Source organism: Daphnia carinata, chromosome 4 (assembly GCF_022539665.2).
Source record: "Daphnia carinata strain CSIRO-1 chromosome 4, CSIRO_AGI_Dcar_HiC_V3, whole genome shotgun sequence".
Lineage (NCBI taxonomy): Eukaryota > Metazoa > Arthropoda > Branchiopoda > Diplostraca > Daphniidae > Daphnia > Daphnia carinata.
Window position 1 is genome coordinate 3,549,177 of NC_081334.1, and position 21,384 is coordinate 3,570,560.

At 41.7% G+C, this 21,384-nt stretch overlaps 4 protein-coding genes and 2 long non-coding RNA genes across 7 annotated transcripts; 3 read left to right on the forward strand and 3 right to left on the reverse strand.

The window, feature by feature from the left end:
* Positions 1-36: 36 nt before the first annotated feature.
* On the forward strand, positions 37-5,095 carry LOC130694324 (DNA (cytosine-5)-methyltransferase 1-like). Of its 2 annotated transcripts, XM_057517391.2 has the most exons (7): positions 37-166; positions 313-715; positions 775-1,133; positions 1,204-2,817; positions 2,893-4,475; positions 4,556-4,672; positions 4,755-5,095. In XM_057517391.2, the coding sequence occupies exons 2-7, from the start codon at positions 333-335 to the stop codon at positions 4,869-4,871; spliced, it is 4,173 nt and encodes a 1,390-aa protein (XP_057373374.1). In that variant the 5' UTR covers positions 37-166; positions 313-332; the 3' UTR covers positions 4,872-5,095. The 2 variants fall into 2 exon arrangements, with proteins under 2 accessions (XP_057373374.1, XP_057373375.1); XM_057517392.2 differs by having other exon boundaries at positions 82-715.
* Positions 5,096-5,770: 675 nt separating this feature from the next.
* On the forward strand, positions 5,771-9,542 carry LOC130695169 (fizzy-related protein homolog). The gene is made up of 10 exons (XM_059495018.1): positions 5,771-5,925; positions 6,134-6,243; positions 6,958-7,068; positions 7,128-7,397; positions 7,466-7,597; positions 7,660-7,782; positions 7,846-8,269; positions 8,331-8,494; positions 8,563-8,760; positions 8,834-9,542. The coding sequence occupies exons 3-10, from the start codon at positions 6,976-6,978 to the stop codon at positions 8,873-8,875; spliced, it is 1,446 nt and encodes a 481-aa protein (XP_059351001.1). The 5' UTR covers positions 5,771-5,925; positions 6,134-6,243; positions 6,958-6,975; the 3' UTR covers positions 8,876-9,542.
* Positions 9,450-11,445, reverse strand: LOC130694334 (FAS-associated factor 2-like). The gene is made up of 6 exons (XM_057517404.2): positions 11,283-11,445; positions 10,780-11,203; positions 10,357-10,717; positions 10,010-10,277; positions 9,806-9,952; positions 9,450-9,744 (listed from the first exon to the last, which is right to left on the reverse strand). Exons 1-6 carry the CDS (start codon positions 11,331-11,333, stop codon positions 9,571-9,573), a joined length of 1,425 nt encoding a protein of 474 aa, XP_057373387.1. The 5' UTR covers positions 11,334-11,445; the 3' UTR covers positions 9,450-9,570.
* A 1,508-nt stretch (positions 11,446-12,953) lies between these two features.
* On the forward strand, positions 12,954-13,629 carry LOC130694368 (uncharacterized). The gene is made up of 3 exons (XR_009001995.2): positions 12,954-13,202; positions 13,273-13,456; positions 13,519-13,629. It is a non-coding gene; the product is annotated as an uncharacterized LOC130694368 (long non-coding RNA).
* A 2,524-nt stretch (positions 13,630-16,153) lies between these two features.
* Positions 16,154-17,033, reverse strand: LOC130694371 (uncharacterized). Its single transcript, XR_009001998.2, has 4 exons — positions 16,835-17,033; positions 16,528-16,689; positions 16,395-16,465; positions 16,154-16,305 (listed from the first exon to the last, which is right to left on the reverse strand). It is a non-coding gene; the product is annotated as an uncharacterized LOC130694371 (long non-coding RNA).
* A 471-nt stretch (positions 17,034-17,504) lies between these two features.
* LOC130694362 (probable ATP-dependent RNA helicase vasa-like) lies at positions 17,505-21,293 on the reverse strand. The gene is made up of 14 exons (XM_059495013.1): positions 21,138-21,293; positions 20,546-20,998; positions 20,395-20,478; positions 20,260-20,340; positions 19,996-20,067; positions 19,856-19,927; positions 19,615-19,791; positions 19,369-19,554; positions 18,744-19,142; positions 18,401-18,679; positions 18,231-18,345; positions 17,995-18,167; positions 17,795-17,911; positions 17,505-17,736 (listed from the first exon to the last, which is right to left on the reverse strand). The coding sequence occupies exons 2-14, from the start codon at positions 20,981-20,983 to the stop codon at positions 17,677-17,679; spliced, it is 2,253 nt and encodes a 750-aa protein (XP_059350996.1). The 5' UTR covers positions 20,984-20,998; positions 21,138-21,293; the 3' UTR covers positions 17,505-17,676.
* Between the last annotated feature and the right edge of the window lie 91 nt (positions 21,294-21,384).

Sequence of the window (21,384 nt, forward strand, 5' to 3'; positions counted from 1 at the left end):
CCAAAAAGCAAAAACGAAGGCGGGAAAAACAATCAGCTGAGACCACAAGCTGTATTGTCCATTTGCCCTGAAAGTGAAATCCATACACTCATTTTTTTAACTCAAGCTTTTAAAGAAAGTCCCGCCGAAATTGGGATCCAGCAGTGAGCATTCATTTGCTGAATACGTAAGTCTGTAGTGTAATTATCTGCAAAGGGACGTATGTTACTCTGCAAACGTCATTAGAAATCTAGAAATGTTCGTTATTCTAAAATAAGGTGCTTTAGCTATTTTCAAAAACTGCATCATTTGGTTGTTTTCGTGATGTTCTAGGACACTCTAAATACCATAAAATGAAAATAGAGCTTGTAGATAGTGGTGAGGCCACCTGCAATCTAGTCAATGTTAAAGTAGAACCTGTGGCACCAAACCCAGAACAAGAATCCAGCAGTGACTCGAATAGCAGAAACACAACACCAGTGGAAGAAGAAGCTAAGCCAGTAATAGAGCAAGTGAAAACAAAAACAAGAGGAGTTAAAGTCAGGTATGCCTTTGATGATGCTGCAGCCCTTGGTGAGGATGACGATTTCCTTCCCTCTGGCAACTCAAAAAAGAAGCGAAGAACTACTAGTAGGCATGCCAAACTAGAATTGCCTGATATTGGTGGCTATAGGCCATCCAAGAAGAAAAGGATCAATCGTAAAGATCCCAACCGATGCCATGTGTGTCGTCAAAGGTATTGGGTTATCATTTTGCATATTTCTTTAAATTGTCATTGATGTCTTATGTCAAAAGATTTGATGATCCAAACCTGAAATATTTCCCTGGCCCACCTGCTGATGCCATTGAAGAAATTATAGCTCTCACTGATCCATCATTGAGTTTATTCACTGGTGAAGAAGAATACATGTCAGAGTTGGACCAAAGGCCCATTCTGAAATTAACTCAATTCGGCATTTACGACGAGCCTGGCCATTTGTGCCATTTAGACGGCGGTGCAATCGAAGCCAACCATTTGCTTTATGCGTACGGTTACGTTAAACCTGTTTGGAATGACAATCCTGGCACGGATGGAGGTATTGCGACAAAAGAAATTGGACCAATCAACGAATGGTTCATTAGTGGCTTCGATGGCGGCGAGAAAGCCATCATGTGTAAGTTGAAAGTGGGAACTTCTTAGGTTCTGTATACTAATTAAAACATTTGATTTATCTCTTTCATCAGGTTTCGCCACGTCATATGCCGATTATTATTTGATGTCTGCATCAGAGTTGTACGAACCCATAATGAACGAGTTGGAGGAAAAAATCTTCCTCAGCAAGACCGTCATTGAGCTCTTGATCGAGGAAGACAATGCTGAATATGAAGATCTACTTACGAAGTTGCAAAATTCTTTGATGCCCAATGGCTCACGTGTTTCGGAAGATTCCCTTCTGCGCTATGCTGAATTTGTCTGTGATCGCGTGTACCACTTCGACGCTGCCGGAGCGGAAGACGAACCACCACTTATTCTCAGCCCATGCATGCGCACATTAATTCAGTTATCTGGTATTACTCTTGGTAAAAGAAGAGCCACTCGAAAATTGGAGAAGAGGCGCCAACCAAAAGCCAAAAAAGGGCCCAACTGGACGAAAGCCACGACTACGCCATTAGTTGGTTACGTCTTCGAGAGCTTCTTTCGCGATCAGATGGATCAAGGTGAAGACAAATTCGGGCCCACCTCAGCACCTCGCCGCACCCGCTGCGGTATTTGCGAAGCTTGCCAGCAAACAGATTGCGGTAAATGCAATTTCTGTCGAGACATGGTGAAATTTGGCGGTTCAGGTCGCAGCAAACAAAGTTGCGCTTTACGTAAATGTCCAAATAGGGCTGTTCAAGTAGCCGATGATGATGATGAACTGGACGCTGTCCTTGATTCGGAAATTGAGGTGGTGAGTCTTGATGTTGACCACAAGAAGCCAGTGAAACGCCACGCCTACGATATTGAATGGGACGGACCTGAGCTGAAAGTAGTCGACGGCTTAACTTTCTATTCAGCTGCGATCGTGAATGGTGACATGCGCGTCTTCGCTGGTGGTCACGTTACCATCGAGCCAGATGACCCCAGTATACCCATGTACATTGCCGAGGTTGTCGCATTATGGGAAGATGGAAAAAGCGGAGAACAATTCTTGCATGCCCGATGGTTCTGCCGTGGAACTGATACCGTTCTCGGAGAAACATGTGACGACCCCAGAGAACTTGTTTTGATTGAAGATTGCGAAGATCTGCTCTTGTCTGCTGTCGTTAAGGTAGTCAACGTTAAGTACAAGCAGCAGGATCCTATCAAATGGAAAGCAGAAGGTGGATCAGATGATCCGTCTTTATTCCAAACAGAAGACGATCATTCCGATACTACCTTTTGGTATCGCTATCTCTATCAAGGCCGAACGGGACGTTTCGAAGATCCACCCGCACCTCCGGATGTAGTAAACAATAACAAAGGTTGTTACTGCTGTGATCGTCTGGATCGTATCCGCCAACGCGACTGTGCCAAATTGGGCAACAAATTGGATTCTGGCGGTTTTGATAGCGTTGCTTGGCATGAAATGGACATCAAAGTTGGTGATGCTGTCTTCCTGGAACCTGGTGCTTACGTCATGCGAGGTCCGGATGGCCTTATTGTGAAAAAGGAAAAAATCGATCCAGAAGAAGAAGAAGGCTTTGGGGATGATTACGATGAAGAGTATTATCCAGAAAAATATCGAAAAACAGATAACATCAAAGGGTCGAATAATGACACACCCGACCCGTTTTGTATTGGCTATGTTGTTGGTATCGTTTACAATGGAATAATCCGTAAGTTAAATTCTTAAAAAATTATGTTATTTTTTTAAATATTTTTATTCTTTTAATTATTTACTACTTTTTTAGATAACAATTTGAATGCCCACGAAGTTTGTCTGAAAGTTAAGCGTATCTATCGCCCAGCAGACACTCATTTGGGTCGCGATGCAGGTTTTCGCTCCGACTGGAATTTGGTCTACTGGTCGGATGAGATCCATAATATGGAATTATCCAAGGTTGTAGACAAGTGTGTCCTTGTCTGCAGCACTGCCATTGATGAGCCCATTGAAGAATTTGTCCGTTCTGGGCCTAATCGCATGTATTTCAATAAGGCCTACAACCCGGCTGAGCGAGAATTTGAGCCACCGCCTGTTGAAGCTGAGCGAATAGGCTCCAGTTCCAAAGGCAAAGGTGGAAAGTCACTCAAAAGTGCCAAAACAACTCAACCACTCTACCCGTCATACCCGAAAATTGAGCCGCTCAAGACGTTGGACATTTTCGCCGGATGCGGAGGATTGTCGGAAGGCCTACACCAATCGGGAGTGGCTAAGACCTACTGGGCTATCGAGTGTGAGCCTACAGCCGCTCAAGCCTTCCGGCTTAATAATCCTGATGCCGCCGTCTTTACTGATGATTGCAACACTATTCTGAAAATGGCGATTGATGGCCAATTGGAACAAAATGGACAATTGCTTCCACCAAAAGATGGTGTCGAATTGCTCTGCGGAGGCCCGCCCTGCCAAGGTTTCAGCGGCATGAATCGCTTCAACTCTCGACAGTATTCTGCTTTCCGTAACTCTTTAATTGTTTCCTATTTGAGTTATTGCGATTTCTATCGTCCGCGATTTTTCATCCTGGAAAACGTTCGTAACTTTGTTTCCTTCAAGCGGAACATGGTCCTGAAGTTGACGATGCGCTGTTTGGTACGCATGGGCTACCAGTGCACGTTCGGAGTCCTACAAGCGGGCAACTACGGAGTTTCTCAGACGAGAAGACGAGCTTTCATTATGGCCGCTGCGCCCGGTGAGAAACTTCCGCTCTACCCTGAACCGACTCACGTTTTCAGTCGACGAGGCTGCCAACTATCGGTGGCCGTCGGCCGCGATAAGTTTCACTCCAATTGCCGCTGGCTCTTCTCCGCCCCGTATCGCACCGTCACAGTTCGTGACGCCATGTCTGATCTGCCCGAGATTGCCAACGGAGCCAAACAAGAAGAAATCTCGTACGGAGGCGATCCGCAGTCGCATTTCCAGCGATGGATGCGCGGCACCGAGTCGGATGCATCCAGCGTCCTTCGCGATCACATTTGCAAAGACATGGCGCCTCTTGTCGAAGCTCGCATAGCCTTTATTCCGTCGAAACCCGGCTCGGATTGGCGCGACTTACCCAATTCCGAAGTGAGGCTGAAGGATGGCATCATGACCGTCAAACTTCGCTACACCCACGAAGACAAGAACGGAAGATCATCCAACGGCGCCATGCGAGGCGTCTGTTCGTGCGCCGAAGGCCGTCAGTGTGATCCATTAGACAAGCAGCACAACACATTAATTCCGTGGTGTCTTCCGCATACCGGCAACCGCCATAACCATTGGGCCGGACTGTATGGGCGTCTCGAATGGGACGGATTTTTCTCTACGACAATTACCAACCCCGAGCCCATGGGCAAACAGGTAGATCCGGCCGTATCTGAGTGAAACTAGTCCCCCATTTTTCGTTTCTTTATCTTTTTCTTCTATTTGCTTTTTACTAGGGCCGTGTGTTGCATCCGGAACAGCACCGAGTCGTCAGTGTACGCGAGTGTGCCCGCTCGCAAGGTTTTCCTGATTCGTACCGCTTCTTTGGCAACATTACCGACAAACATCGACAGGTTAATACCGGATCTATGGCTTTCACCCCATTAGTGGGAAGAACGAGAGAAAAACTGACTTCATTATTTTTGCTCTTTTCAGGTAGGTAATGCCGTCCCGCCCCCGCTGGCTCGAGCCATTGGCCTGGAAATCCGCAAATGTGTCTACGAAGCCGACTCTAAAAAGAAAAAAGAGCCTCTCACAGTCGTCGAGATTTAGACCCGTTTTCGTTAAGTTGTTTTTATTTATGGTGCCTTTTACGCAGTTTTTGTCGAGAACACGTCCTCCATTTTAGATATTAGCACACTGCCTATTCATAGTAGTCCTTCGCTTATTTTTAATTAATTTTTTTTTACAAGCTAAGCCACATTTTGTGAATTTTCTTTTTAATTTTCAAAGTGTGCATGGATTTCTCCTCATGTAATATTAATTTCTAGAATTGATTTACTTCCGTCTCTTAATTAACTGATCAAAGTGCACAAAACCTAAACTGTGCGGACTACAAGACTGATCTCTTTCCCGCACTTAAGCAACTGTACTGCGCAGAGTCTGGACTTGTCTAAACCTTATCAACGTGAATTATTTTTTAAATCGGCCTAGTGGCCGTTGGTAACGTCTTATGCCTATAAGAGACACTTGTTCATTTTGGCGGGTCACATATCCAAGGCAGTTCCCGCCGGAGCAACTTTTGTTCGCCAACTCCTTTTTCTACCACATTCTCTATTCCTTTTGAGAAGTAACTTATTGGTAAGTAAATCTTGTAAATTTTACTAATACAAAGATTTCCTACAAGATTAACCAGCAAAATGTGCACATTTTCATTTGTGGTTCAATTTTCTTCAAAAGGTGGTAAGCATTTCAAAAACGACCATTTTGAAGGTCTACAGTTTGATCACGGGTTCGGTTTGATAACCGAACAGAGATCGTGAAATAGATCCCAGTTTTGATCTATATACCATACGGAAGCTGGCCCGTCTCGTCTATCCACAGTTCAAATTAATGACTGTTGAAGGCCAATCGGTTCAAACGATGGCATTTGAATGTCTGAAAACGAGACGGGAAATGGGGGCTTCGAAAGGGTGGGAGGGGAAGCAGTTTTCCATGTCTTCTTTATGTTAACGTGGCAACGCCGCGATGCGCCATCTTTGTAGACAACAAAAATTTAACCGTTGCTACATTTTAGTAGTAGTTTTCTAGTTGTTTTCGCTTCCCTATGTGATTTTCGGGAAATGTTTTAATCAAAATGTTTGTATAAATGAAGTGCTTTTAAAAGGTAATCATCCGTATTTCACTATTATAGTAGAGACACAACAAATTATGTGTAAAAACGAAAAATACTTGTTTGTCCTCACTAAGGGGGTGGAGTCTTGCCTTGAAAAAAAAAAAAAAAAAGAAAAAGAAACATTCGTCATCGATGTTTTTCTCATCAGTATGTTTTCTGTTTTCGTATCGTTGATACTGAATTTTGTTTATCATTCCAGGCTGGGAGTTTTCCGCGGCAAGACGTGTGTTTTAACATCTGCTTGAATACCAAGTTATCAACTTAGTGCAAATCACAAGTGATACTGTATCCTGCTTCTCAACTTAGCAGGTAAGTGCCTAAAATTTCTGTTGTTGATTCAACTGTTCGAATGAGGAAGTTAGTGAGGCATTCCAGGACAGTGTTACAGAAATGATTTACAGCAGAACGTCAGCTATCCATGAGTTTTTTCGCTTTACTACATTTTGTAAGAAAAGATTAAGTGTTTTAATATTTCTCTTGAAATTGCTTGATTCATTTGCTGTTTGCCCACTTGAGTAACTTGTGCTTTCATCCGACACCTTCCTGTTGTGTCAGTTTTCATCTGTTTCTGATTGAGGTTCGTGTTGCAATGTCTCAGATTGTGTCAGATTTGAATCAAACCACTAGCTTAATTAGATTTGCAAATTGAACATTTTTATGAAGGCAGATGTTCAAAGCAGGGTACCAGGATGCATCTGCTGACAGGATACAACCTATTTGACTAAGAGGGTTGGGTGGGGAGAGAATTTGGCTGCAGGAAATGTTTTTCATTTATATACACCTGAGAGTTCTTCATTGTTGTTTGTGGTGGGGGGAAATAGTTGTCAAAAGTTGGAAAAAAAAGAACTTTCATGGATCATAGCGTACCCATTGTGAGACATGAAACTACAATTCATATTGTTCGTTTTTGGATCTACCGCGCTGTATTAGACGAATGGCCCGTGCTGCTGCACGTGTTGCTTTCTCGTAATCCGAGCACCTGTTTCGGTGAAGTCACATTTCTATTTTTCCTCTCTTTCAAAGCACAACAACGGAACACAAATGTTAGAATCCAGTTACGATCGACGCCTCCGGCGGACAATGGAACTAACAGCCGGTCCTTCAACAGTTACAACGACCTCAGCACTTATCTCAGTAATTCTGATCTCTCAATATGTTTAATATAATTGATTTTAACGTTGCGAAATAATTAGCCAACGAAGAACCGACCTAATTCAACTCGCAATATCGGTGATCGTCTAGTACCTACTCGGGCGGGAAATAATTGGCAGGTTGCCTTCCATATGAAAGAAGAACTGAGCCCCACGTCATCAAGTATTCGAAATCGAGAAGGGCCGCCAGTTGCAAGTGACGCCGCAGGCCGCGATCGTAGTTTGTTTCGTTCAATTTTAGAGAACGAAGTGTTGAATAGTGGTATTGAGGATCCCCGAGATTTACAAAACAAAAAGCGACGAGTGTTTCACGTACGTTATTATATATATATTTCTTTTTCAATTAAATTTCTTATTAATTTTTTAAAAATGTTATCCAGTACGATAGTCCGTTAAAACCGGAGAATCGAGTCAGTCAACCTTATTCCCTTTCGCCGTTGAGTCCTGCAAGCCAAAAACTGCTACAATCACCGCGAAAAGCAGCAAGAAAAATTGCCAAAGTGCCTTTTAAAGTAACAATCGTGTGATGCGTAATTTATATTGTACGTTCGACTAATTACAATTTTAACACCAGGTCCTCGATGCTCCTGAACTACAAGATGATTTCTACTTAAATCTAGTAGATTGGTCTTCGCAGAACGTGCTTAGTGTTGGATTAGGCGCATGCGTATATCTCTGGGCAGCTGCAACAAGCCAAGTTCGTCTTGCAGGATAAAATTTCATCTGGGAAAATTTATCTTATCGTCATTGCTGTTGTTAGGTTACTCGGCTGTGCGATTTGGCACCGGAAGGGGATAGTGTGACTTCAGTGGCCTGGGCGGAGCGAGGCCACTTGGTATCGGTGGGAACGCATCGCGGCACGGTCCAAGTTTGGGATGTAACGGCCGGTAAGCGGATTCACACGCTAGAGGGGCATACGGCGCGCGTAGGCGCACTAGCGTGGAACGGAGATCTTCTCGCCTCTGGTAGTCGAGATCGCCTTATTTTGCAGAGAGACATTCGCACTCCGCCATCGATCGCGCAACGCAGGCTCTCTGGGCATCGGCAAGAAGTCTGCGGCCTCAAGTGGTCACCCGACAACCAACTCTTAGCTTCCGGTGGAAACGACAACAGGCTATTTGTTTGGGGCCTTCACTCTGTTGCGCCATTGCAGACTTTTACCGAGCATTTGGCTGCCGTAAAAGGTAACTCGTTGTCAATCGCTTATCTATTGAGGATGTAACCTGACTATCGTATTTTGAACAGCTATCGCTTGGTCGCCGCATCATCATGGAGTTTTAGCCAGTGGTGGAGGTACCGCTGATCGGTGCATCCGTTTTTGGAACACGCTTACCGGGCAGCCTATGCAATATGTCGATACGGGATCCCAAGTGTGCAATTTAGCTTGGTCTAAGCATTCGTCCGAGCTGGTAAGTTTGAACTCATTTGTCCTTGCCAAGTAGCCTATCACATTTTATTTTGTAATATTTTTTTTAAGGTGAGTACCCATGGCTACTCGCAAAATCAGATCCTTATCTGGAAGTATCCGAGCCTGGCTCAGGTGGCGCAACTTACGGGTCATTCCTATCGTGTTCTGTACCTGGCAATGTCGCCCGATGGAGAGTCCATAGTAACGGGAGCAGGCGACGAGACGTTAAGGTTCTGGAGCGTTTTCAACAAAACCCGATCGCAAAAGGTAAATTATATTTCAGTAGCCTTGTCGGATTCGATTTAAAAACTTGAGCTTTACCTTGATCTTAATTTTTTAGGAAACACGATCGGTACTGAATCTGTTCACTAGTCTAAGGTAAGTTCGGTCTAACGTAATAACACGTTAAATCGAATCGAGTATACACCTATTCCCGATGCTTTAATCCGCAACTTGTAAATTCTACGAGAATCTCTGGTTTTTTTCCTGGTCTGTAGTTAAGACAGATGGCTCTTTGTTACTTTCATTTTCCCTCTTAAATTTTTTTTTCTCCTTCATAAATTATTGTGTGTGTGTGTTTGTGTGCGTGTCTGTCCTTGTGAAACCAAACCTTTCCAGAAATTGAGGGAAATTAATGAAGACATTTTATGTTTTGTAGGAGGGCCCTAACTCCTACATCCCTAAACCTCCCCCCCCCCTTTCCCCCAGTGGTTTCCTTCAATTTGATTTTTTACATAATTATTGTCCTTGATAGGTTGGGTACAGCCGTCCTTTTTCCTTATATCCACTTAAGCTTCTCGTTTCTTTTGTTCAAAATCCTTTTGTCCTAGACATTTATATGAAAATTTATTCAATAGGTAAACAAAACAGCTGGGGCATGTCAGGTGTTGCTCTGCGTTGTTTTGCCGGTATTTTTCTGGCTTTTGGGTCACAAATTAAGGAAATTAACAGAAATATATATGGAAATTCTTTAATTTTTCTTTGTAATCTTAAATTTTGATGGGGACTTTGCAACGGGTCAACACAGTAAATTTAGAGCATAATTGGTACACCTGTTTACCTTTTACAGTATTATTGTCAAGCATCCAAATCTAAGACGAGAAGAGCCTCTGATGCCCCGAGACCCACCTCCGCCAACGTTGGTGTAATCTCCATGCCCGGTTGCCAAGGTAAAGTCCGTTTGGGGAACGAAGTAGCCATTTCAAACTGGTAGGGCGAATCCGGATGGGATAAAATGAAATAGTACAAGTCCTACGGAAAACAAAGATCAGTTGAAAACTGGAAACTGCGAGTAGTTTTGCGGCGAAAATACTTTGAGTGTGTGTATAGTTCGATGGAAGCGTCGTTCGAGTTTTTGCCCTTGTGGTAACCGAATTAAAATACGGCAAATACCTGTCTCATCCGCAGCAGGTTCTGGTGGTACTTGCATTATCGCATCTTGCTTTTTTTTAATCATTTCCTACCATAATTCGTTGAACTTAATCCAGGTAAAGTAACAGTATTTTAAGAAAATTACCTCTTTCTTGCGTTCCTCGGCAAGTTCCAGCTCTCTGATTTCCCTAAGACGTTCTTCTTCAAGCAGACGCTCTCGTCGCTTCTTCTCTTCTTTTTCTTGGTCAGCACGTAACGACTCGAGATAAGCAACGTCTTGCTCTTGTCTCAGAGCTTGAGTAAAACTTCGTTCTTCACGGTCAGCTCTGGCAGCCACAAGAAAAGCTTCGTTATCTGAAATAATTGTTCGTAAACGTTGTAAGAGGCCTTCAGGTTCAACAAAGCCTTCGATCCTGTGAGAAAAGCAACAGTTATGAATTCACAGAAAGACGCCGTCAATTCTAATTTGGAACTAAGAAAAAAACTACTTGCCTGCCTACGATGGTCATGCGAAACTCTCGTTGGACAACAAGGGCCAGAAATGGATAGGTATTCTCGCGAAGGGCCTGCGAGACACGGTAGCCTTCTAAACTATCAACACTGCATGCCCACATTAGACAATTTCCATTGATAAATTCTATGACTTCAGGATTGCAAAGTGTTTGGCGACAAAATTTGTTTGTATCTTGGTGGTCCTTGCAATGCAGGTATACCAACAAGAACTTAAGTTCCTTTTTAGCTTCATTAAGAACCTGACTATAGGTTCCCGGATAGAATGTTGGGTGTGGATCACCAAATGTTTGATTATACTCTTGGATAAAAGATACAACATTTCCTGTTGGGTCTGTCACAGCTATTTCAGTAGAGACAATAATCAGGTGAAATCCCAACATATATAGAGCAGAACAGTAATACCTGGACGATGTTCTGGTCTGATGATCCTGAAGACAAAATGAGTAAACTGGTAAACGGTAACCATAATAACTCTCAAAGGCAGGGATGAGATGAACAGCAGCCATCCTGTAAACCCATATGGTCTTTGGTTTGTTCCAGAAGGCCAAAGACCCATGTTGTCATCAAAGAAAGTGTTCGAGAAAAAAGTCATTATCCTCTGAAAGATTGAGTCTACTGGCTGTGGTCTGTGTAAGCTCTGTTGCCTGACAGGTCTGTTGATAGTAATTTGCCCATTCTGTAGAGGAAAGACAGGCAATTCTCTGACAGGTTGGGTCACTTCTCTGGGATCAAGGCCCAGGTGATCATGTATAGCTGTCTCTACATCCCAGTTGTGCCTTTCCAGAATTTCTATACATCTGTTTAGGTTATCAATTCCAGATAACTCCTGTTTGCCGTCCAAGAAACGTGAGTAAACAAAGCTTTATTTTTGACACAATTGTAAGCAATAAATACTGATTTCTCACCTGAAATTGGACTAGTTTCTCTGTATTTTGAGGACTCAGTTCCCTCTCCATTACAACAATATGAATTCGTATTCAAAAAGCACTTGGGTAATAACCTTATGTCTTTTTACTATGTTTCTAAATCGATGAACAAAGTTTAGCACCTCATTCAGTCTTCAAGGGAAAAATAATTGGGAGATGGACATGTAGGTGCACATTCAGGCCGCTAGATAACGTTCATGTACACCATTTAACCCACTTTTTGATAGATAACTCCTGTTCTCTATGGCAATCCGTTTTACACAAAAAAAAAAAAAAATTCGTCGGTTTTTTTCTTTTTTACAACTATGGCCATCTATCGGCCGGCTTCCTATTTAATTTTCTAAATACAACTTTACGTATTTTAGCCATGTAAATATATTATTTTTTAATTAATAACTTAATTTCATTAATATAGAACTATACAATAATTCCTTTGTTATATTCTACTTACTTAAATTTATTATTATTACTATTAACTATTAACTATCCATTTTGTACTGCAGTAAGTATAATGAATGTATTTCTAATAACAATTAGAATGATTACGTGTTTTAAGTATAATGTTTAAGTAATATAGAGTTGTTATTGTGTATTATTTTCACACCGCAACAACCGAAAACGACTTTATATTACTCAAACCGTTCTAATAACAATTAGAATGATTGCTTGTTTTAGGTATAAATAATATGTTTGAGTAATATAAAGTCGTTATTGTTTGTTGAGGTGTGAAAATAATACACAAGAATGACTTTATATTACTCAAACATATTGTTTATACCTAAAACAAGCAATTATTGCTATTACTATCATTGCTGCAAAATGCAGTTCAAATTGAAAAGTTAATAGTTAATAGTAATAATAATTAAGTTAAGTAAGTAGAATATAACAAAGGAATTATTGTATAGTTCTATTTTAATGAAATTAAGTTATTAATTTAAAAATGATATATTTACATGGCTAAAATACGTAAAGTTGTATTTAGAAAATTAAATAGGAAGCCGGCCGATAGATGGCCATAGTTATAAAAAGAAAAAACCGCCGAAATTTTTATTTTTTTTTTTTTGTGTAAAACTATGGCAATATGGCAATCCGTTTTACATAAAAAAAAAATGGCGGAAAAAAAAAATTTTTTTTTTTTTTGTGTGTTATTACAGGCATGTAAGCAATTTGAGTTAATTGTATCAATATATGGCAGAACCGTTTTACACAAAAAAAAAATACCCCCTCGCCTAAAACTAAAAAAAAAACTCCAATTCCACCCATTCCGATTTCCCCGACTTTTTTCTGAATGGTAAAGGAGGCTTTTTTCTTAACTATCAAAACTTTGGTGTAATGGGTAACTTTCAGTCGGGAGACCCGTGTTCGAATCCAGCATAATCCTTTCCTATAGTAAACTGGCCAGCGCGGCGCTAGGTTCCACTTTCCATTGTTTTTCCCACTCATTTCAATTCTTTGTTAGTTAATTGTATTTCGTTTTAGGCGCAGTTAATTGAGGCCGTGATTATAGTAGGCCATGCTGAGAACAACGCGTGGCTGGAGGAACAATTGAAAAATGGATAAGATAATAAAACAAAAAAATGGTAAGTATAAACATTATTATATTGGTTTTCAATTATTAATTATTGTTTATTAGACCAAATTATGAAGCTGCAGGCCCAGTTATTGGAACAACACAAAATATTAGATAACAAAGCTAAGGATCGTAGGCCTAACACGTAATGATTCTATTTATTTGCTTTTATTCATTCGTGTTTTGTAGCTCAAATTTTGAGTCTTCAAGCTCAGCTAGGGGAAAAGAACAAATTGGAACTGAACAGTTTCCAAACAGTGACGGAGGTTTTTCAAAACTCATCCCTAACTGAATGTGAGGATGAGTTGGCATTAGGCGAACACAGCCAGGTACCTAAAGTTTTCAAATAAGAATTCAAAATATGTATAGAATTTTAAAAAACAATTATTTATTGTTTAGTTATTCAGTCCACCACCTGACAGTGTGTTAAATTTAAATTCTGTTAGTGCTGCTCTAAAAGAATCGTTAGTAATAAGCTCATGCAGTGAAGGAACTGAACAATTGTGGGACCGTATTTGGGCCGAAAATGGATGTGGTACAGAAACCCAGAAATGGCACAAGTTCAACATGAAACATGGATTAGGTACTTTTCAGTTTTTTGTCTATCGAAAAAGTATTTTTAATGCTATTATTTTGCATTCACAGATTTTAACGGGGGATCAAATCAAGTCTGGAAGTGTTACAGGATGGAAGAGTGAGCCTACAGATGAAAAAACACTGAGAGTGCATTACCGTAAGGTGTGAGGTAAATTAATACAGTAATGCAAATTGCCTAATGAGAAGTACCATCTTGTGTTAATGAATCCAGTACAACAGCAATCCTTTATAGTTCTGTCACAGCTAGAAGCCTCAAATAATTCTGCTTCTCTGTCTAAAGAACAACTTGTCCTTTACGTTCAGAGTGTTGGGGAAACTGGGTACTTGAATGGCCCTAAAGATATTTTAATTTTGCTGCTATTGCAGAGATGAACATCATACATGGACTCTTAAGGTATGAAAGGATATTTCTTCAAATAATTTTGAACTCATGACGAAGAATTTCTCCTCCTTTTTGCCAACCAGGTCTTATCTACCAAAAAAAATTTTATCCAATAGGAAAGGATTTTCATGTACTGGGAACACAACTATCAACAATGCAACATTCTACAGGTGCTAGTTTATCATTCAAGAGCCTTATACAATGAAGTTAATCTGCAATTTGTATGTCCTTTCCCAAGCTTCCACCAGAAGTTGAATCTATGAGTCATGTAAATTCCATTATCAACAATTGATGTGTTTAACGGTGTTGTTTTTCTTTTCTCAATATAGGTTAATAGTAACATTGGATCTGAAAAGATTCTTGGTTGGGGCAAGACACTGAATAAATTGTATTGATTGGATGGATGACATGACATTTCTATACTTAATTCGGATTCCCCAGACGGTATTTGATATTAAAAAAATTGAAGTGCATATCTGGGCTCCCTTCTTTTCTGAAGCCCCGTTTCCCCTTGACTCATAATAAGCCCGTAGGGGGTCATGCCCCTACTGTACGGTATATATAAAAACAACATATACCGAGGTTTGGAGGGCTCTGGCCGGAAAGGGGACGTGGGGTGCCGCTTAGTCCGATGATGTGTTCACGGAGGGCGACGTGGCTACCCACAAATCCGAACTAAAGGTTAATCGCTCCTGTAAAAATGTTCCAAATCTTCAGCTCTTCTTCCGGCTTCTCTTAGCCAATCACCGGGTAATCTCCCCGGTGGGTCAACAAGGCAGTGTCTCCCCCTGCCTGGGTTGACGGCAACTTTTGAAAGGGCTATTGTGCCTTTTTAAAGTTGCAAAAATAATAGTAGTGTGCAGAGAATTGTCAATAAAATTTTTTTTAGAAAATATTTTTTGCAAAATTTGTTTCTTTCATTGTCTGTGTTAGCTGTGTTCACACATTACATTTATCAACTTTTTTAAATTTAGGTTGCCAATTTCATCCTTATTGTTTTCAACCTTCCAATCCATTTGACTACACTGGGACTTGAACCACAGACTTCTTGCTTCACAGGCCAGCATGCTACTGTTATGGCATAGCTGTTCTTATTAATATTCTTTAGGATTGTGATACCTATATTTTGATTTGCAATTCCCATTAGCTTATTATTGAATGCACATTAATTGTTTATATGTTCATGGTTGGAATAATGGTAAAGCATGTGGTTGTCACGCTTGAATACTAGGGTTCGATCCCCATGTCAGTTAATGTGTAGCTAAATAAAAATACAAAAGTAAATACTGTAAAGTCGTTTTTATTGTCCCTCCTTCCACCCACATATCCACCACTATTACATACATTTCAAGATACAGTACACAACATACAATACATACACAAATACACTTAAACTAACACGTTGGCTGCCATGCCACCTATCTACAATCGCTACTGTCGCTATCAAAGGGATAGCGACCAAGGGGGCCGGGTGGGCCGGGCTGAAACGACGACGAGACCTTTACGGGAATGCACACCCCAGGTCTACATCGCCGTCTCGTTCAAGGGATTCCCTATGGTGCATTGCCTTTGGGCCATTCGGCCAATCTTGGGCAGTGGCGCTGCTCCACCCCATGGCAGGTAAACCATGGAGCAGAACAGCGCGGCCCGTCCCTGTCAAGCTACAAAAAAAAGGGGATCAAAGTGGGTGGGTGGCAGCCAACGTGTTAATTTGCAAAACATAATACAACATAAAACAAAACACAACCATACCACGAAGACCAGGCGACCATGAGGTGACGAAGGGGCGATAGGGGAGGCGATGACGGCGTGACCACGAGGCGAAGGCGGGGCGACGGGCGAGGCGAAGACGGCGCGACCACGAGGCGAAGAAGGGACGACGGGCGAGGCGAAGACGGGACGACGGGCGAGGCGAAGACGGGACGACGGGCGAGGCGAAGACGGGACGACGGGCGAGGCGAAGACGGGACGACGGGCGAGGCGAAGACGGGACGACGGGCGAGGCGAAGACGGGACGACGGGCGAGGCGAAGACGGGACGACGGGCGAGGCGAAGAGGGGACGGGGCGAGGCGAAGACGGGACGACGGGCGAGGCGAAGACGGGACGACGGGCGAGGCGAAGACGGGACGACGGGCGAGGCGAAGACGGGACGACGGGCGAGGCGAAGATGGCGCGACCACGAGGCGAAGACGGGCCATACAACAACATTTTGCACGATGTTCCACGATGATCTCCTACATGTCACTGCTTATTTACTATTCGGCATTGCATCACTTTTTTTTTTTCATTTTGCTGTCATGGCGCTACCTAAATAACAAACAACGATATTACAATATTACATTTGAACGGGCAAATGGAAACTTACGTTTACATGGCTTGAGAGAATTAATACTTAGAGACTGTAATCTTGAAGGTCTTTTTACATGGGACAAAAAAGGAAAATGCCCTAGCTCTAAACGGTAGAAGTTAAAGTAAACTGTTAATTTATGGGAAAGAAAACTTTGTTGGTGAAACTGTAACAGAGATGGCTATTTGACTTACAGCTGTTAACAAAAGACGAAAAAGATTGTGGGGCCAGGAATTACGAAGAAGAAAGTAAAGACTTGGCAGTCCTATGAAGGGATACTAAATGTAAAGAAAAGTCATATTATACTAAGAAAGAAACTTAAAATACCACGGGAAAATGGTTTTTGGGTCCATGTGTATGTGTGTTGGTTGGTAGGTAGGAATGGCAGGAAGATTGCTGAAACGGTGGTGAGTTTTGTTGGTCACACGACACAGAGTAATAAACCACGTTTGTCAGATCCGAACTGACAGTTGATGAAGGGATAAAGTGCTGCAAAATCAGACGAAGATATTCTAACGATAACACTTATGTCACTGTCACAGCCTCTATACTTTGTAAATAAAGTATCATGAGCTATCCCTTGAAAGTAGAATCATACTAATTGGATTCTAGTATCAAAATGTAAGCCTTATACCTTTAAATGAGTAATTGTATCACATGATTGAATGTGAAAGCCAGAGTATGCTACCAGGCTTTGTGTTTGACAGCTGGCATAGCTGATCTCGTTAAATAAGAAATAATCCATTTCATGTGGTTGACTTCCAAAACACAATCAAAACACTTAATAGTTGGTAGCACACCATTTTTAGTATCTTCTGTTGTATATGGCAATCCGTTCACCTCCTCCCACCTCAAAAAATATCGTTTTCTTTCTGTTTTACTGCTATTGCCATCTACTGGTCAGATTTCTAGTTAATTCTCTACATTCAGTCGCCGAATATTTCAATATATAAATATATAAAATAGCTCATTGGTAGATCACTGGCTTCAGAAGCAGAAGTCATAGGGTTCTATACTCAGATTCGCCAGGCACGTCTTTTTCTTCATAGTACATGTTTATTTGTCAAAATAACGCAAAATGGCAAAAATTCAAAAATCATTTCTTCTCGACGATCGGATGATGTTGATTAAACATTCTGGGGTTCGAACCACAGACCTTTCGCACTGTAGGACAGCATGCTACCGTTATGCCATAACCGTCCTTACATGTATAGTTTAAGATTTCCATAGATATGTAGTTATTTGAAAAATAAAAAAAAAAGCACTGAAAATGGAAAATTATAATTCAAAACATTCCAGTAAACTGTTTTCTTAAACAAAATGAATTCGTTCTGTATTGAGGTATCTGGGTTAGCAAAACAAACACGTAATCAAATTTTTCAAACATACATTGCAGGTAATTTCCAAGATGTTCTTGGACAAGAACTTTGGTTTTGGATTACTCCAAAATAAGACAACCAAGTGAACGACATTGAGTTAATCCCAACTCTCTTCAACTTCAGTAGGCAAGGCAGCAAATCCAGGTTTATCGCCGAACTGCGAATAGATTAAATTAGATCTACAAGTTATAAAAACTACCTAGGTCTAAACTTACTCGGCGCATATCTCGACTAGCAAAGCCCCCTTGAGTCGAAGGGGCGCTAAAGTCGTAACCCATTCCACTCACGCCTGAGACCATCGCTTGCAAGAATGGCGGTACATCGGCGTTGGACTAAAAAAAATTGTGTAGGATTATTAATTAAGAACAAAAGGGCATAGAATATAATTAGGCGTCAAACTGGAGTAGGTTCTTACCTTAGTTAACAAAGATACAAACTTTCCACCGTTAGGGCCGTCTCTTTCTTCGTCAAAGAAGCTTATTGATTTTCCAACATTTCCCACGCGGCCGGTTCGACCCACACGATGAACATACTCTTCAATATCAGTTGGCAAGTCATAATTTACGACATAGTTGACGCCGGCAATATCTAGGAAAAACAATACAAACATCAAATCCGTAAAAAACGCACGAAGAACCCATAAAGTATTACCTAAACCACGGGCAGCAACATTAGTGGCCACGAGAATATTCCTAATACCATTTTTGAAGTCACGAAGCGCTTGTTCACGCTGACTCTGAAGACGATCACCATGGATGCTGGTAGCCTATAGACATAAAATTAAGTCACTTTACCCAATTCACAACAGGTTTAAATCTTACTTGTAAGTTGTTATTGCACAAAAATGCAGCGACGAAATCCGCAGTCTTTTTGCTGTCGACAAAAACGATGGTCTTGGCATCACCGATATCTTGTAAAACTTCGATCAGCTTAGCTCTCTTATCTCTTTTCGAGCACTGGAAAAACAGCTGTTCAACATCCGGATTGGTGCCACCGACAATGCCCGTTGTGACGAATATGTAGTCTTCCATGTAACTTGCAGCCAGCGCTTGTACTTCATCTGGGAATGTAGCTGAAAACATACAAACACGACGGATTCCCTACAGAGAAACAAATAGTATTACATCAGTCAAATCTCATACTGAAAAGCCATCGAGAACATACTTTCGGAGGCATCGTTGGATGGTTGACAATTTTTTCAATATCGGGGCCGAAACCCATATCAAGCATTCGATCAGCTTCGTCCAAAATTAAAAACCTGACCCCGGAAAAGTCAAATACTCCACGGTCGAGAAAATCCTTGAGTCGCCCCGCGGTCGCGACGAGAATATTGCACCCAGCTTGAAGATTTGACCGCTGATGGCTCGTGACAGTTCCTCCATAAATAATCACAGACTTTAAAATGGAATTGTAGGAGAATTTACAAGCCTCGCGGTGAATTTGAATTGCCAATTCACGAGTGGGTGCGACTATGACAACTTCTGGCTTCTGAACCATGGCGTGAGACGCACCAGCAACACCTTGTTCTAACAAAATGTTCATAACCGGTACCAAGTACGCCGCCTACGTGAAAAAATGTAAAATTTTAGATTACTTAATCAAAGAATATCACGGAGGGTTTGTTGGGTATCTTAGATGCAATTGGACCTTATAGCAGTCGCAATCACCGACGTGCCCACTCAAAATTACTTTTACCTCAACTTGCCCATTTCATACCGACCCATTCAAATCAAGACAGTACGACGGCATCAAGGTTTCAAAATTAACCAGGGTTACTTAATTGAATTACCGTTTTGCCGGAGCCCGTGACAGCACAAGCAATCAAATCTCTTTTGGCGAGAATAACTGCAATTGAAGCTTTCTGTACAGGTGTGGGTTTAATGTAGCCGGAATTCTTAATGTTCTGAAGTAGTAGTGGGCGCAAGCCGGCTTCTTCGAATGATGTGATGTATTGAGGTACATCTTTTCCTGTAACCTAAAGCAAACCCAATAGATATTTCCAAATCATAAAATACAGTTTCGAAAAATGGCTTACCTGTAGGACGACTTTGTCAAAATTGCTGAAGCGTTCCCCACAGACGATGCCCTTAAACAGTTCCTTTTCATCGCACGTCACAGCTTCCGGAATGTATTGTTCACGCGGCTTTCCGTCTTCCGTCAATTCATTGAATGGATTCGGGCAGTCTTTCGAGGAGTGGCCAGCTTCATGACACTAGGGGTAAAACAATGGACTCTAGAACATAAAGACATTATGGCAAGATACAATTAACATTTACGTTGTAACACTTGCTGCTTGCACTGCCTCCTCCTTGTGGACAATCTCTTGCCATATGGCCCTCTTCTCCGCACTGTTAAAAATAAACATGAAAAATTTGTAAAAAAAAAACAAAAAACAAAGAATGCGTCTCATATTTACCTTATTACACGTACGAGCTCCCCCACCACCTCCTTGTGGGCATTCCCTGGAAATATGTCCTTCTTCTCCACACTGTTTAATAACGATGGATTAGCAAAACCAGAATATAATAACCCAAATAGTATTTTTACCTTATGGCAGGGACGACTTCCCCCACCGCCGCCTCCTTGTGGACACTCCTTCGCGAAATGTCCCTCCTTCCCCACACTATAAAAAGCACTGAAAGGTTAAGTTTGAACATATATTAAAATATTTTCATCTTACTTTGTGACAAGTCCGTGGACCACTACCACCGCCCCCACCAGCTTGTGGACATTCTCTGGCAAAATGTCCTTCTTCTCCACACTGTTAAATAAAACCATGTTTAAGTTACCACACTGAAAAGACAAGAACACTTACTTTGTGACAAGGCCGACTGCCGCCGCCGCCACCACCACCACCGCCTTTAGGACATTCCCTGGCAAAATGACCGTCTTCTCCACACTACAAAAGGAATTCAGAATTCACAAAACAAAGTTTGACGAGCATGCTAGTTTTCTTCCTTCTTTACCTTGTGACATGGACGACCACCTCCTCCACCACCTCCAGTGCCTTTGAATCCATTTCCTCCAGAGGTGCCCCATCCACCACCACGGGGCTGGTCATCAAAATCGTTCTTGAATTGTGAGGTGGTTTCAGGTGCATTCCAACCACCAGTATTTGGAGGAGCAGTTGACGCTGGAGCTCCCCAATCACTGGAATTGCCAGCATTTGTGGCTGGAGCATCCCATCCATTAGAGCTAGGAACAGGTTTTGCAGTTTGAACTCCCACTCCCCATTCATCGTCAGTTGAGATCTTCACACTGTTCATTTGGCTGGCCAATGTAGCTGCCCCTCTTCCTCTGCCAGCAGGTGGTTTTATTCCTGCTTGGTTGTTATTATTCCAAGAACCTCCACCCCTGCCTTGAGGTGGAACTGAGTAAAGCACATCATCCCAATCATCACCCATTTCAGAAAGCCTGTCCTAATCGATCGAAGAGAAATTAAAGGGGACTTTGTTAACAAAGTGGAATCAATTATCCGTTCGTATCAGTTTCATCCTAATAGTTACAAATGTGGGCAATATACAAGGTATGAATACTTAATATACGTATTTAACTTACAGAAATTACTCGCTTTTGCTTCAACTAATTACCCAAACCTCGGTTGTGCTTTGAGATAAAACGAGGTCAGGTTCACAGGTTCGTAAGAAATGAGGTGAACGCCAAATACCTCATTACCTCACCAATTGTGAACTTCAATTGTAGAACGTTTTGTCTCAGTTTTCAAGAGAGTCACGTGACTTTCCAGATCAGGGGCGACAATTCTTCAAATTTACAACTACAACGAAAAATATTAATATAATGAGTT

Excerpts from the sequence above, each read along its gene's own strand:
- LOC130694324 (XM_057517391.2), top strand. The coding sequence starts at position 333 with ATGAAAATAGAGCTTGTAGATAGTGGTGAGGCCACCTGCAATCTAGTC. Across the intron at positions 716-774 it reads TGCCATGTGTGTCGTCAAAG|ATTTGATGATCCAAACCTGA; the intron begins GTATTGGGTTAT and ends TTATGTCAAAAG. Across the intron at positions 1,134-1,203 it reads CGGCGAGAAAGCCATCATGT|GTTTCGCCACGTCATATGCC; the intron begins GTAAGTTGAAAG and ends CTCTTTCATCAG.
- LOC130694334 (XM_057517404.2), bottom strand. The coding sequence starts at position 11,333 with ATGGAGAGGGAACTGAGTCCTCAAAATACAGAGAAACTAGTCCAATTT. Across the intron at positions 10,718-10,779 it reads CAGACCAGAACATCGTCCAG|CTGTGACAGACCCAACAGGA; the intron begins GTATTACTGTTC and ends CTACTGAAATAG. Across the intron at positions 9,953-10,009 it reads CCGAGGAACGCAAGAAAGAG|GAAATGATTAAAAAAAAGCA; the intron begins GTAATTTTCTTA and ends GAATTATGGTAG.
- LOC130695169 (XM_059495018.1), top strand. The coding sequence starts at position 6,976 with ATGTTAGAATCCAGTTACGATCGACGCCTCCGGCGGACAATGGAACTA. Across the intron at positions 7,598-7,659 it reads TTGCCAAAGTGCCTTTTAAA|GTCCTCGATGCTCCTGAACT; the intron begins GTAACAATCGTG and ends TTTTAACACCAG. Across the intron at positions 8,761-8,833 it reads ACAAAACCCGATCGCAAAAG|GAAACACGATCGGTACTGAA; the intron begins GTAAATTATATT and ends TTAATTTTTTAG.
- LOC130694362 (XM_059495013.1), bottom strand. The coding sequence starts at position 20,983 with ATGGGTGATGATTGGGATGATGTGCTTTACTCAGTTCCACCTCAAGGC. Across the intron at positions 19,555-19,614 it reads TTGACAAAGTCGTCCTACAG|GTTACAGGAAAAGATGTACC; the intron begins GTAAGCCATTTT and ends GGTTTGCTTTAG. Across the intron at positions 19,143-19,368 it reads TCACGGGCTCCGGCAAAACG|GCGGCGTACTTGGTACCGGT; the intron begins GTAATTCAATTA and ends TTTTTCACGTAG.